The 14830-nt window shown below is 44.5% G+C and overlaps 1 protein-coding gene across 2 annotated transcripts; it reads left to right on the top strand.

Moving 5' to 3' along the window:
• Window positions 1–492: 492 nt before the first annotated feature.
• LOC310839264 (uncharacterized protein) lies at window positions 493–7726 on the top strand. Of its 2 annotated transcripts, none has more exons than XM_083727867.1 (4): window positions 493–677; window positions 2720–2798; window positions 4816–5016; window positions 7118–7726. In XM_083727867.1, the coding sequence occupies exons 1-4, from the start codon at window positions 621–623 to the stop codon at window positions 7285–7287; spliced, it is 507 nt and encodes a 168-aa protein (XP_083583993.1). In that variant the 5' UTR covers window positions 493–620; the 3' UTR covers window positions 7288–7726. The 2 variants fall into 2 exon arrangements, with proteins under 2 accessions (XP_083583993.1, XP_083583992.1); XM_083727866.1 differs by having other exon boundaries at window positions 525–677; window positions 4807–5016.
• Window positions 7727–14830: the final 7104 nt, after the last annotated feature.

The raw sequence follows: 14830 nt of genomic DNA, 5'->3' as shown, positions 1-14830 counted from the left end.
TATGTGAAGTGGCGTTCAAACTTCTATGCAGTAATATAATAATAGATGATGTGAGGTGGAGTTCAAACGTCTATACAGTAATAATAATAATGGTTGATTTGAGGTGGCGTTCAAACTTCTACACATTAATAATAATAATAATAATAATGGATCATGTGAGGTGGAGTTCAAACTTCTATACAGTAAATAATAATAATAATAATAATAATGGATGGTGTGAGGTGGCGTTCAAACTTATTTAATAATCATAATAATAATAGTGGATGGTGTGAGGTGGAGTTCAAACTTCTAAATAGTAATAATAATAATAAGGCGAGCTGCAGCGCACAACCTGCTCTCCGCCCTCGCCCACACTCGCGGTGGGCAGGCGAGACGCCGGCAGGGGCGCGCGCGGGGGAGGGTTCCCAAAGGATCAGCTTCTCGGTTCCGGGAGCGGATTGGTCGGCTGCTCAAGGGGAGCGCCCCGAGGGTAGACCACGTGACACACGCGCGCCTGCGGCCGCGGTGTAAGTGGCGGCGCTGCTGCATTTCGGGGCAGGCGCCGGTTGCGTCCGGATGACTCTGTGACTGAGGGGCGGACTCTGGCCGCGCGGGGCGGGGGGGGAGGCGGCAGCGCGCGCATGGAGGCGGTCGGGCAGCGCGAGCCTCCGGGGCGCCTCCTCCTCCCAGAGCAGCGGGTGAGGGGAAAACGGCCACGGGCTGGGAGAGAGGGAGAGAGGCTCTGGAGTTCACGTGCAGGAGGAAACACGTGTTAAACTTGTGCTCACGTTCGAAATGTCCAGCTATTTTTTTGGGGAGGGTGAGGAAGGGAGGTCTCACGAACAGCTGTCGAGCGGGTCCTTTAAAACAGTGGTTCCCAACTTTTGTTTTTGGTCATGCCCCACCTAAGCATCTCTCAAATCCTAATTCTTCCCATATCCTAATGCTTCCCAAATTCTTATTATTCAAAAGGTGAACTCCTATTCACGTGGAGGGAGCCTAAAATGCCATTCACGGAGATATTATTTTCGAATTGCCCCCCTGTGGTTGGGAACCACGGCTTTAAAATGTAAAAGGAAACCTTGTCCCCCCCCCCCCCAAAAAAGAGCACATTAGGTGGGGGTGTGGCAGGCTTCTGTTAGGAAGAGCAGAACTTCAGTTTGTTGAAGTGTTTCTATTAATTTTTAATACTTTTTTTTAGGGGGGGGGAACTGCCCCTCCTTGGTTATGCCCATGTCCCCCAACATGGGGGAATTGAGAATTGCTGAATTGGAAGGAATCCTGTGAGGGTCATCGAGTCCAACATTGTGTTGCTACTTTTGTTCTGGCAAAATGCGGGGCGGGGAGGTTATATTTTAAAATATTTTTAAATAAAAAAAATGATACTGAAGTGATTTCAAAGCATAGGAGCCAACTCCTAAGGTCAAGGTCCACGCCCAAATAAAATATTTGAGGGGGCCGGGCTACCCCAAAGTTGTTGGGCATTGCCATTCAGATTGTATGTGCCGTGTCTAGCGATGGATTATGTGGGTCCCCCAATGTTTTATTCAAGTTGTCACTCTTCAAAGCAATCCATTGCAAGCTGTTGCAGCCTAACAGGATGGCTGCTCTGAAGTTTGTCGCACAGACGTGCACACACGCATACACATGAAATTGTAAATCTGCCTTGTGCTTGGCTATGCACAACTTGAATGCATGACCTTTCGCACACCCTTTCCAACACATGCATTTGGAGAGGATCCCTAACTGGGCAGAGAAAGAGCCCTGAAATACAGGACAAAACTCTTGTCAATACAGGACTAGCATTTGACATTTAAATATGGGACAGTCCTGCATTATACAGGACAGGTGGCAACCCTAAAATGCAGGAACATGAGGTTCCTCATCCCACTTGAAACCATACCAGACCCTGCTGAGCTTTGCAAATGTGCTAGTGGTTTTATTGCTGCAGACTCACATTTCCTCTGCTCTTGTAAAGAACAGCTTCCCAGGGTACTGACTTTTTCTTGGATGAAGTAAGGTGGAGTTCAAACTTCTATACAGTACTCCAGAATTATTATTGTGTTTTGTAGGGAGGGAGTGGAAATTAATATGGGCCTTTCTGCATCTGAGGCATTTTGTATTGTTTTGGGGATCGCTGGATAAATTATTTACTTTCTGAAGGGTTAAAAAAAATCTGTAGAGTGTTTCCCTGTGGTTGATCCTATATCTTCTGTTGTTCTGCTCCTGACAAAGACAAAGAATGAGCATTATCAGGTGAACAAATGGGTGGAGATTTAGAGGTTTTTTGTTCATTTGGATAAACTTGTTGACACCCTTCTTTAGAAATAAAATTTCCAACCTCTGAGCAGGAGGGTTGGAGAGTGTACCTCTTTATATGGCTTCCTTTTTTGATTCCAGGGAATATTGTATATTGTGGTAGAAGGAAACATTTTCTTAAGACAAGTGAGGTTACACGAGGAGGCTAATAATTTCCATAACATACGTTAGGAATCATCATCTGACAATTTAGTTAACTAAATAGGTCATAATAGTGAAATCAGCATTAAAAATATACACAAATAGGTCACAAACATTTTGCTCACTGTAAAAGGTAATGTAACACAATCTTTCAAAAATAAAGAGATGGTTACCAAAAGCTCAATAATAAGATAATTTATTGTCCAGTAACAGCCAGTCTCATGAGGAATCCAATCAAAGATGTGGATCATTTGACTTCTTAAATGTTTTCCCCCTCTAGAAAAAGGCTGATGCATCTGCATTTGCTGGACAGGAGGAATTTGAAGTGGTGAAGACTTTAAGCTGGAGGCCTGGAAAAGGTACTTTTTTGGGGTGGGGAGGAAATGGCTGAGAAGTACAATCTTAGCTTTGAATACCAGAGATTCGCATATTCCTGGGAGAAGGCCCTGTAGTTCAGTAGTAGAATACATACCTTGTATATCTCCCAAGCTCTCAATCCCTGTAAGAGACTTTGAGTAGCAGAACTGGGAAAGAGGACAGCCACTGCTAGTCCTTGCTGGTCTAGTTCAATAGATGGTAGCTCCTTATAATATTACATACATATATTGCTGGGATCTGCCCTCTCGGGAGACAGTGGAAGAGTGCGCCTTCGGGGGGTGAAGTCAAACTGTTGGAGCCTGCTGTGGCTATGTTTTTATCTCCATGAACTGGAACGTGTGCAGAGGAGGACAACCAAGATGATCAAGGGTCTAGAAACCAAGCCTTTTGAGGAACAGTTGAAGTTGCTGGGTATGTTTAGCCTGGAATCGAGGAGATATGATAGCCATCTTCAAATATCTTAAGGGCTGTCGCATGGAAGATGGAGCAAGTTTGCTTTCTCCTGCTCTAGAGGGTAGAACTCAAACCAATGGCTTCAAGTTCCAAGAAAGGAGATTCTGACTAAACATCAGGAAGAACTTTCTGACAGTAAGAGCCATTCAGCAGTGGAATGGTCTGTCTCGGAAGGTTGTGGACTCTCCTTCCTTAGAGCTTTTAGTTGAGATTCTTGCACAGCAGGGGTTGGACCAGATGACCCTTGGGGACCCTTCCAACTCTTACAATGAGAGCTGATAGGCTATAAACTGAACAAGGAAGTGCTACCATGAGAGCTGGAAAGCCATGCTCCCAAGTTTGCAACCTGGGAAGGGAGTTTGGAAGATTACACAAACACCTTTGCTAGCTGAAACAACTTTTGTTATAAATGTTGGATGGAGTAACCCCTAGCTCCTAGGGGCCAAGGGGTCTTTGCATCTCCCCCCCCCATAAAATATTTGAGGCCCCCCCCCAGCTGATGGGCATTTCCATTCAAATGGTGTCTGTGCACCATGGCAATGTGATCAATTATGCAAGGCTTACTTGCCCCCCCGCAATATTTTATTCCAAGTTGGTACCCCTGATCCACTCTTGTACAATGAGACTAACACTTCTGTTCTGTCCCCCAGTTGCATCCCTTTTGGATGACGCGGTGTCACCCAGCATTTCACACTATTCCATGGAAGTTGCTGGCTACCTCACAGTCATTCTGCACCCCATCATTCTTCCGTCTCTCTGCCACAGTCATTCCTAGAATGACCAGTCTTCCCTCCACGGATGTGCTTCACAAACCCATGACAACATTTTCTTTTTTTTTCACTTAACCGCACCATCCCTTCCTCTCTCTGCGCTAACTGCCCCAACCGCCACTTGACCAACATTCAGATTCCCTTCGCAACAGTTGCCAATGCTGCCCTGAACTGCTTCTGCCTCCCAACTAGTTACGTTTTTACTACCTTGTTTTCCTCAGTCAACTAGCTTTATGAAATAATATCCGTTAAAACTGAAAGGGAAACCTCAGACAATATTTGATACTAAATGATTACAGTGGTGCCTCACAAGACGAAATTAATTTGTTCCGTGAGTCTCTTCGTCTTGCGGTTTTTTTTGTCTTGCGAAGCACCCCTATTAGCGGCTTAGCGCTATTAGCGGCTTAGAAAAAGGGGGGAAAAGGGAAAAAACTCGCAAGACTCGCAAGTCGTTTTCGTCTTGCGAAGCAAGCCCATAGGGAAATTCGTCTTGCGAAGCACCTCAAAAGATGGAAAACTCTTTCATCTAGCGAGTTTTTCGTCTTGCGAGGCATTCGTCTTGTGGGACACCACTGTACCAGGTGGGAATTTGTAATATTCAAAGATCGCCTCAAACAACAGCAGTTGTTTTCTGCTGCCACGTACAATGAAGTGAGAAAATGGCTAAGCTGATTTATTGCCTTAACCTATCAAACTCCCTAGGTTTCTGGATCCATTTTGCTGTTTAATTTTTCAAATAAATCAACGAAGGCTTCTTTCTGTATAGGTTTGGCAGAACATGTGGTGGAGAAAGCAAAAAGTGCCCTTGAGGAATTGGAAGACTTTGAGTCACCCTACGAAGACTCTGAGTCAGATGGCGAAGACTTAAGCATGCCCACAGATGCAGCTTTTATTGAGACGAAAACTGTATCTCACTTTGTAGAAGAGGACTGGGATAAAGAGTTGGAAGACAACGAAAACAATAGCAATCCTTATGGTAGGTGGATGCTTCAACATGGTTCTTTTTAAAAAAAGAAAAGAAGAAAAGAAATGCTAGAAAGCCAGGTGTCTAGGGAGAGGTGCATTGTGGGAAGATTTCTTTAGAATTGCTCTTGCAATAGGCCAATAAAAGTGTCATAAGAACATAAATAGAGCCTGTTGTATTGCTAGTCCAGCATGCTGTTCTCATGGCGACCAGCCAGATAAATGTCTGTGAGAATCCCATAATCAGGACGTAAGTTCAGTAGCACTTGTGATTCCCAGCAGCTGGTATTCAGAGGTATACCAGCTCTGATGCCTGTGGTGGTACATAGCTTCATGACTATTAGCCATTCATAGTCATATCCATGAATTTTTTTAAAAAGTATTCTTTGAATAAGTTGTGCCAAATTGAGTATGAGATTAAAACTTAAGGGGTGTGGGTGAGTGTTTAAAAGGAAGCTACTATGGACATGTTTTTTTTAACCCACCCGTCCATAGAGGACAAAGTGTGGTGTAAAAATAGGGATGTTTCAAGAACACAAAGGTATCTCTTTTAATCTGTGAAACTTTGGAGATACACAGTCTAAGACTACATGTGTCACTCAGTTCATAGCAACAGCATTAGATGTGTGAGAGAGTAGAGCAGTCTGGGAGAAGAGAGTAGGCCGGATATATGCACCAGTCTTTTGAAAAAGTAGTTGTAAGACAGCTAAAGATCAAAATCTACTTGGCACCTAGATGCAGTGGTTGTCGAGACTACATTGACAAAACGTACATCCCATCTCCTTGTAGGGCCAGCTCTGTCATGAGGCAGAGTAAATCAGCCGCTTCTGGCAGCAGGTGCTGTAGGGTGGTGGCGGCAGCAGCAGTTTGTTGAGCCGTTTCTCCTGAACCCTCTGGCCATTCACATTCTGAACTGGTGCTCTGGAAGCAGCGATACTTCTTTGCTGTTGGTCTGGGTTGGCTGACTGTCTTGCCTAGTTACCTTCTCCCAGTACGTCACAGATGGTTGGGAAAAGCCCCCGAGAAAGCAAGCAGAGAGGGAAACAGGCCAGGGCTTGTAGTCTAGCAGCCATCAGACGTATGCACATATTGCTCTACTCAACATGATGTACTCTGGTGCTACCACTTCTGGATTACAGCATTGGTTTGAGCAGTTTGTGAGCAGTAGCGCTGGAGAATATTATCTTCCTGAAACTTGTTCTAATCAATAGAGGAAGTTCCCATTTGTTCTGCATGACTTGCTGACATGCTTATTGCAATATGTGTGGAGTGGTGAAGGAAGGGGAAATTAATTATTCAGTGGCACAACAACAACAACAACCAACAACAAATTTTCTTGCCATGTTATTTTACTTAACAACTTGGATCCAAATTTCATTGTGTTCAGCATAGACCTTTATAAGGCTAAAGTGGTTGACATACTGCTTAAGTAAGTTGATATCCTTTGATGAGGATTGCAACTGTATTGCAGAATAAGCACACATTGATAAACACTCTGAGATCAAATTTTGTGCATGTACAGTGGTGCCCCACAAGACGAACGCCTCGCAAGACGGAAAACCCGCTAGACGAAAGGGTTTTCCGTTTTGGAGGCGCTTCGCAAAACGAATTTCCCTATGGGCTTGCTTCACAAGACGAAATGTCTTGCGAGTTCCTGCGGGTTTCCCCCCCTTTACCCCCCTTTTCCTAAGCTGATAAGCCGCTTAACAGCTGATCGCTAAAAGCCGCTAAACCGCTAATAGCGCTAATCCGCTAAGCTGTCAATGGGCTTGCTTCACAAGACGAAAAACCGCTATACGAAGAGCCTAACAGAACGGATTAATTTCGTCTTGCGAGGCACCACTGTATTTAGCTTTCTGTTCTCTTGGCTCAAGGAAGAAAGCTGACAACATGGCCTTAAGGGTTGTTGGGAAGATAAAATGATATCCTCTCTATGTATGCTGCCCTAGGTTTATTGGAGGAAGGGTGGGATGAGAGGAATAATTGTTATCAAAAATAATTTGCTCTGATGTCAAGAGGGCCCTATTCCCTAGCGTGGGTTCTTAGAATTGCAGCCTGTTGAAAACAGCTTTATAGACATAATCATATTGATTTAAAATCACTCAACACTTTAGATTTTGAAGATGTGATTCACTGCGGAGGTTTCTTGGATCAAGAGCCAGTGGCATGTTCAGTTCGAGAAAAGCCTTTGTATGACCCAAGCTTACACCATGTAGCACCGGTGACCTGGAGACAGGTAGAGACTATGCCAGTGGAAGGCCAATTTGACGACGCTGTTGACTGAGGTGACACTGGGGTAAAAATGTGGACTTCTAAACTTATATCTCCTTGAAACTTACTTGAGACTCAACATGAACACCTATTGTATTTTATGGAATAGTTTATAAAACTTGGAAACTAGAGAAGTGGAAGATCAGAAACTAGGTGGATGGCAATTTTGTAGCACTTTTTGCTTTGGCTTGGAAATGGTATAGGTTTTATTTTTCAGTTTAGCATGCTGTTACTTTGAGCTGCTTATTACTTTCCCCTTGTCTCGTGTGCAATTTTAGTTATTTGATTTGACACGGATGACCTCATTGAGCTGCCAATCCATATTTGTATCCATGTTACAAACTCTACATCGTAACTGTTGCACTTCAGTTTTCTTGTAAATGTTATTTATTAGACTTTGGTGTTCTGACAGGGTCGCTCCTGAAGAATACAGGCTTTTTGAGTGTGTACAATGTGTGTGTTTCATTTAATGTGATTGTCAATATAAATGTGGGAGAAATGGCTGATGCAACATACTGCTCTAGCACCTGAATTCTTTTGCTTGCCTTCCATTGATTTAATATGCAAACACAATGGGGCTCTTATCAGCAAACACAAGATAATCCCCAATTAGTTCAAGAGCTATCATCCCCTTGTCTTGGATTGAGCCTCAAACTTGCTTCCATGCACCTGATTTCCTAGAAGCCAAGGAGCTCCTGTGCTGACCCTGTGCCTTTCCCCAGTAAAAAGGTAAAGGACCCTTGACAGTTAAGTCCAGTCATGAATGACTCTGCGGTTGCGGTGCTCATCTCGCTTTTTTGGCCGAGGGAGCCGACGTTTGTCCGCACAGTTTTTCCGGGTCATGTGGCCAGCATGACTAAGCCACTTCTGGTGAAACCAGAGCAGTGCACGGAAATGCTGTCTACCTTCCCATCGGAGTGGTACCTATTTATCTACTTGTACTTTGACATGCTTTTGAACTGCCAGGTTGGCAGGAGCTGGGACCGAGCAACAGGAGCTCACCCCGTCGCGGGGATTCAAACCGCCGACCTTCCGATCGGCAAGCCCAAGAGGCTCAGTGGTTTAGACCACAGCGCCACCCGCGTCCCTTTGTTCCTGTAGTTCATAGCAATTGCTGCCTGTGCATATGCAGTGCCATTTACATGGTGAAAACGTTCACAGAAATCTGTGCAACGTGGCACCTTTTCCGTATATCGCACTTTGGCACTGAATTGAGTTCACCAGATGCTTCCTGTCAGCTGTTGCCTTGAGTCTCTGGTTATTTCCCAGAGATACAAATAGAACATTGTGACCTGGTGTTTGATGTTGATGCCGAAACTCTTGAAACACTTCTGTGTACGTGTGTGAAGGCTGATTCCTCCTTTGAGGATTAATTTGAGTGACACCTGCTATTGCAGTCCATGCAGGACAGCCTCTAGAGGGCAGCACCAACCCAGCCCATAGTTTATGGCCTGTTTCCTCAGACAATAGGCTCTTACAGGGTGCAGCGGCAAAGTGATATAGTCCGAGACATGTTTAAGTGTTGATCAGGTGATACTGTGCAGGTGAAATTGTGCTTAATTGGGCCAGTGAGGTTCCCCCACCCACCCCCAAAATTGTAACATCTTGAAACTCGCATATTTTATCTGCCAGTTATCAGAATAATAATTTAAAAACCAATAATGATTTATATTTTCTAGTTCAGTTTAATTGGTATCCAGCTGCACCTGCCATATTTGAAAACAAATTGAGATGCCCTTTCCTATGAGCTCAGAAAGAATATTGCCTTGCCCTTACTCTCATTTTCAAGGGATCAAAATTAATACATAGAGAATTAGACTGCACATTCCCTCATAAAAAAAGCTCAACAACTTTGACCCAACCCCCCCCCCCCCAAGGGGTAGATCACTGCCAGTTTATAATTGTGTGAGTAGATCATCGCAGTCTCTTGGAAGTTGACCGTCCCTGGTCTATCCCATCCCATTGCTAACAATGATTTCAGTATCTGCGTGTGGATCTTACATAGCTGAAGCACAAGAAGGAAGTATTCATTTGGGGAAAACCCCACGTTTGCAGAAGTACGATAAATGCTTAGGAAAAAAATAAAACCGGGTGAGCCCCTCACCCCAAGCCCCATAAGGACTGAAGCCTACTCAGTAGCCACAAAATGCCGGCTGACTTTTGGGTGTGGACCCAGGGATAAGAATAATGGAACAAAGTATCTCAGAAAAGTGTTGCTGGCTCTCTGCTTGGTCAGAACCCTGACCAGGAGCACCCCACACTGCAACATTTTGTTGCCACTCCCCCTTACTTGGAAATAATTGTCATATGCAGACATCCCCCCATTTAAAAAAAAATTATTATTATTATTATTATTATTATTATTATTATTATTATTATCAGGAGACGCAGAACTGGGTGTCACCAGCACAGTAGCACTTGAGCTCAAACCTCTGGCAAATCTCCATTGGGGATTTGAAGCAAATGTTAAGATGGTGCGGGAGATGAATATTTGTGGCACTGCTTGAGACAACGCTTAAGAGATGGAGCTGCTTTAACCTGAGGCACCATCTTCTGGAACCTGTCAAACAGGTGAGAAAGGGATGGCTGGGAAAAGACGCCTCTGTTCCCTAACTCTGAGAGCCAGTCCTGAAGGGTACTATGGTTGATGGGAGAAAAAGCTACTGAGAGGTTTGGGGTTTACTATTCTTCTTCCAGAGATAGTCATCAAAGGCAGACTCCACGCGGAAACTGGGCCAGAAGCCAGACCGATAAATTATCGCAATCAGTATTATGCAACAGTCTCCAGAGTTGTCCTGCCACCACATGCTTGATCACCTTCCCCAAGAATAGGAAGCTGCAGAGGAAGCAAAAATAACTCTTGGCAGCTTATTTAATTTGATGAGAGAATGCTCCAAAGAGGCAACCCTTCCATTGTGCATTCTGGAGTCATTTTGGACTTGCAGCTGTCCATGGAGGTACAGATTAATTTTGTGTCCAGGGCGGTTGTCTATCAGCTCCACCTGGTATGCCGGCCGACCCTACTTGCTTGTGCACTGTCTTACCAGAGTGCTACGGGTGCTGGTTATCTGCTGTTTGGAATACTGCAATGTGCTCTATGTTGGTCTACCTTTGAAGGTGACTTGGAAACTAAAACTAATGCAGAATGTGGCAGACTGGTACTGGGAGTGGCCCCTGGGACCATATAACACCAGCCCTAAAGGATATTCACTGGCTCCCACATCTTACTGGGTTGCTGCAGCCACTCTGGGCAGTCAAACATTAAACAGTAAAAACCTTCCCTATACAGGATTGCCTTCAGGCGGCTCAGGGGTTGGATAACTCCATACCCTCCTACATTTCTCCAATGAAAATAGGGATGTCCTAAGGAAAAGTAGGACATTCCCGGATCAAATCAGAAACCGGGACGGCTTCTGTAAAACAGGGACACTTGGAGGGTCTGTTATTGGTGCTGACCTTTAAAGCCCTAAATGGCCTCGGCCCTTCATACCTGAAGGAGTGTCTCGACCCCCCCCATCATTCATCCTGGACACTGAGATCCAGCTCTGAGGGTCTTCTGGTGGTTCCTTCACTACAAGAATGGAAGCTACAGGAAACCAGGCAGAGGGACTTGTCAGTAGTGGCGCCCGCCCTGTGGAATGCCCAAGGTGATGATTGACTATACAGTGGTACCTCGGGTTAAGAACTTAATTCGTTCTGGAGGTCTGTTCTTAACCTGAAACTGTTCTTAACCTGAGGTACCACTTTAGCTAATGGGGCCTCCCACTGCACGATTTCTGTTCTCATCCTGAAGCAAATTCTTAACCCGAGGTACTATTTCTGGGTTAGTGGCGTCTGTAACCTGAAGCGTCTGTAACCCGAGGTACCACTGTGTAACCTCTAGAGAACATCTGAAGGCAGCTCTGTATATGGAAGTCTTTTAATGTGCAATTTTTAAATGTTTTTATATACATATGTTGGAAGCTGCCCAGAGTGGCTGGGGGAACCCAGTCAGATGGGCGGGGTACAAATAATAAAATGCTGCTGATGTGGTAGAATCCAAGGAACAGCATCAACATTGTGGATACAATTAAATTATACTTGTAAGTGATGCACGCTTTAGTGAAGCACCTGCCAAATATTGTATTTTTTGTGTGGAGGTGGTTGGGAGATCTTTGACAATCTAATTCTTTTTTTCGCATGGAAAATATTCAACGCCCCTCCCCCTTAATTGCATGGAATTCCTCAAGCTGTGCATTTCTTACCATTTCCTTAAAAAAAGAAGATAACTGAGGAGGTTTTGTTGTTGTCAGTTGCCTGGCAAGCTGTTACATCATTAAACATGTTTAGCCTGAAAGTGTCTCAGTTAGTGTCTGCAGTTCCAGATGTAAAAAAAAAAAGGGGGGGAATGCAAATAATTTCACAGACCGGGAGAAAAATGCTGAAGACAGCAGCTCTTCCTAGCCATCTGCTATTCTTAGGGATTCTAGTCTAAATCCCTGAGAGTCTGGCAGAGGTCACCTGGATTAAGCAGGCCGATAAATTCTAGCACTCTCATGAGCGAATGGCAAAGCTCACAGTTTAACAAGGACATTCTGTGGATGGAAGCCAGGACCAACTTTGGGAACTTCCTGTGACCGTGTGCTGAAGTGCTCCCTCCAGATGCTAAAGAGTATTGCAAGCATCTTTATTTTTTATCTGCATTTATAATAATAAATATACAGTATACCACTAATACCAGCATCTTAAAAAGTAGAGACATCACCTTGCCAACAAAGGTCTGTATAGTTAAAGCTATGGTTTTCCCATTAGTGATGTATGGAAGTGAGAGGTGGGCCATAAAGAAGGCTGATCGCCGAAGAATTGATGCTTTTGAATTATGGTGCTGGAGGAGACTCTTGAGAGTCCCATGGACTGCAAGAAGATCAAACCTCACCATTCTGAAGGAAATAAGCCCTGAGTGCTCACTGGAAGGACAGATCGTGAAGCTGAGGCTCCAATACTTTGGCCACCTCATGAGAAGAGAAGACTCCCTGGAAAAGACCCTGATGTTGGGAAAGATGGAGGGCACAAGGAGAAGGGGACGACAGAGGATGAGATGGTTGGATAGTGTTCTCGAAGCTACCAGCATGAGTTTGACCAAACTGTGGGAGGCAGTGGAAGACAGGAGTGCCTGGCGTGCTCTGGTCCATGGGGTCACGAAGAGTCGGACACGACTAAACGACTAAACAACAACACATATCACTAATTCATAAAATATATCAAAACATTAAAAATATAAAACATACAATAACAACATGAAAAGGCAAAAACAACAAAAGTTAAAAACAAGCATCAATGAACCGCTGATCTAAAGCATTAGCCTCCTGTGATTGGCAGGCACTGTAGAACCTCTGGATTGGCCAGGCCTGGTAGAGGGGCCAGGAGCGCAGACGTCTGCCTTTGACAGCTCCCAATACAGCATCACCTGTTGCCCTGTGCCTTCAGCATCTTGCCTTTCCATGTCCTCCAGGCTTAGATTGCAACATGGCGGTCCAGGACTCCCAGATCAGGATTGGTAGAGTTGCCACACCGACTCATTTAGCTATTTTATAGGTTGGAACTGAGGAAATCAGACATATTTAATGTCCAACAAAATACTGGCAGATAATCAGAAGTGGCTTCAAGATTCAGTGCTGCACTTTTGAGAGAAGGATAAGAAATCTACCCTTTCTTGCAAGCTTCCCTTACCCCCCTGTAGAATATTCTCTGGCTCTTTCCCCTTCTGCTCCAGATGTGGATTTCCTCTTGTTTTGCAAATTTGCAGATTCTGAATGGGGAATGGCTGATGGGATCTGGGTTAGCCACATCTCCCTGCCCCACGCCTCTGCTTGGATCTGTGGCCTCTGGAAGGAGATTTTTATTACCTGCTGGGGTGATGCACAATTACTTGCCCCTCTGTCAAGGGACAGAGAGCCCAGCAAGAGAGCCCAGCAATATGCACCAGCTGCCCCAATCTCTCTTGTGGAGAGCAAAGAGAGTCTGGACCCTGTTAGAAACATCCTGCAAAGCGCATGTGGGCGTGTGCCACAGCTTCTTGCAGTAGTCATTAAGGCTTTGATTAAGCTCCTTTGTGCAACTGGTGACAGGATGTTGCAAACTAGGCCATGCTGCTGCTTGCAATTTACTCTATTGCTGGTACTGCTTGAAGTTTCAATGTAGTTGAAGTTTCAATGTAGTAAACAGCTCCCACCTCTTCAATACAGTAATCCCATGATCTGGCCGGAAGAAAAGTGAACCTAGCCTTATTTTTGCTGCTCAAGGTTGATTCCAACGCTGGAGATGGTTTGTTTCCATGCAGTCACCGTGTTTCTGTAACTATCGGCAAGAGGAAGCTCACGAATGGAACACGTTCAATTCTGGATCAGAGAAATTGATTGCTTTGCAGCAAACTCTTCTTATCAGTCCTAGGGAGGCTTGACTGGATCATAGCTGTCAACTTTTTCCTTTTCTTGCGAGGAATGATATTTGGAATAATGGAATTTCCCTTAAAAAAAAAGGGAAACGTTGACAGCTATGGACTGGATGCTGGCCTTATAAGCAGAAGTAGCACCCTGTACCTGTGGCAGAAAAGCAGTGGGGGATGGCTGTGAGTGAGGTCCATAGCTGCCAACTTTTCCCTTTTCTTGCGAGGAATCCTATTCAGAATAAGGGGATTTCCCTTAAAAAAAGGGAAACGTTGACAGCTATGGTGAGGTCCTAAGAGATGGAGAGTGATGGGAGAATCTGGATACGTAGGGAGGAGATGCAACCCTGAAAAGAGATGAGGCGAAGAAAGGTGAGTTCCTGGACATTTTCTGCTAAAATGCTTAGAAGGCCCTGCTGGGCTTAAGCCATTCCCATGCTTAAAAGTTTAAGCTGGATCATGAATATCCTGTGCCTTTAAATCAGGGTTGTTATGGACCCCCAACTCCCAGCATGGCTAATCGTGGTCAGGGATGAGGAAAGATGCATTTCAGAGACATCTGGAGATCCACATCCTGGTTTTTAAGTCAAACACAGAATGCTATCTTGAATGAGGGTAAAGTGAATTGAGGCTCCTTTCTGCTAGCTCTCATTAACAAGACTCTCAGAAAAGCCCTTGAGAAACACAATCAGATTTGCCAAGGAATAGGCACTCCCTTTGTGCAACTGCCCTTCCAAACGGTTCTTTTTAAGGGCAGTGGTTCTTAAGGTCACTATACAGTGATTAGTCCTGTAGTAAAAGAGCCCTGTTGGATCAGACCCAAGTCCTATCCAGTCAAATATCTTGTTTCCCATCATGACTATCAGATGCTTCTGGGAAGCCCACAAACGGAGCATGAGCAAAAAGAACACTCTCTCCAGCAGCTGATCTAAATAAATTAAAGGCATCGCCAAGATTGAAATACTGTTTAGGATACATAGATACACACAAACATTATGGTAAATCTTTAACTGTGTTTATCGGAAACGAGCCAACTTGAACTTCACAAAGGAGGTGGCAAAAAAAATACCAAGCACCTTTCTTATTGAAAGAAACACAATTCCTTTAATTCCACACCATTCCAGAAACACAA

Source organism: Podarcis gaigeae, assembly GCF_964106915.1.
Source record: "Podarcis gaigeae genome assembly, chromosome: 2".
Classification (NCBI taxonomy): Eukaryota; Metazoa; Chordata; class Lepidosauria; order Squamata; family Lacertidae; genus Podarcis; species Podarcis gaigeae.
Note: the sequence above shows the minus strand (reverse complement) of the source record. Positions and strands in the feature narration are given on the sequence as shown.

Excerpts from the sequence above, each read along its gene's own strand:
- LOC310839264 (XM_083727866.1), top strand. The coding sequence starts at position 621 with ATGGAGGCGGTCGGGCAGCGCGAGCCTCCGGGGCGCCTCCTCCTCCCA. Across the intron at positions 678-2,719 it reads TCCTCCTCCCAGAGCAGCGG|AAAAAGGCTGATGCATCTGC; the intron begins GTGAGGGGAAAA and ends TTCCCCCTCTAG. Across the intron at positions 5,017-7,117 it reads AAACAATAGCAATCCTTATG|ATTTTGAAGATGTGATTCAC; the intron begins GTAGGTGGATGC and ends TCAACACTTTAG.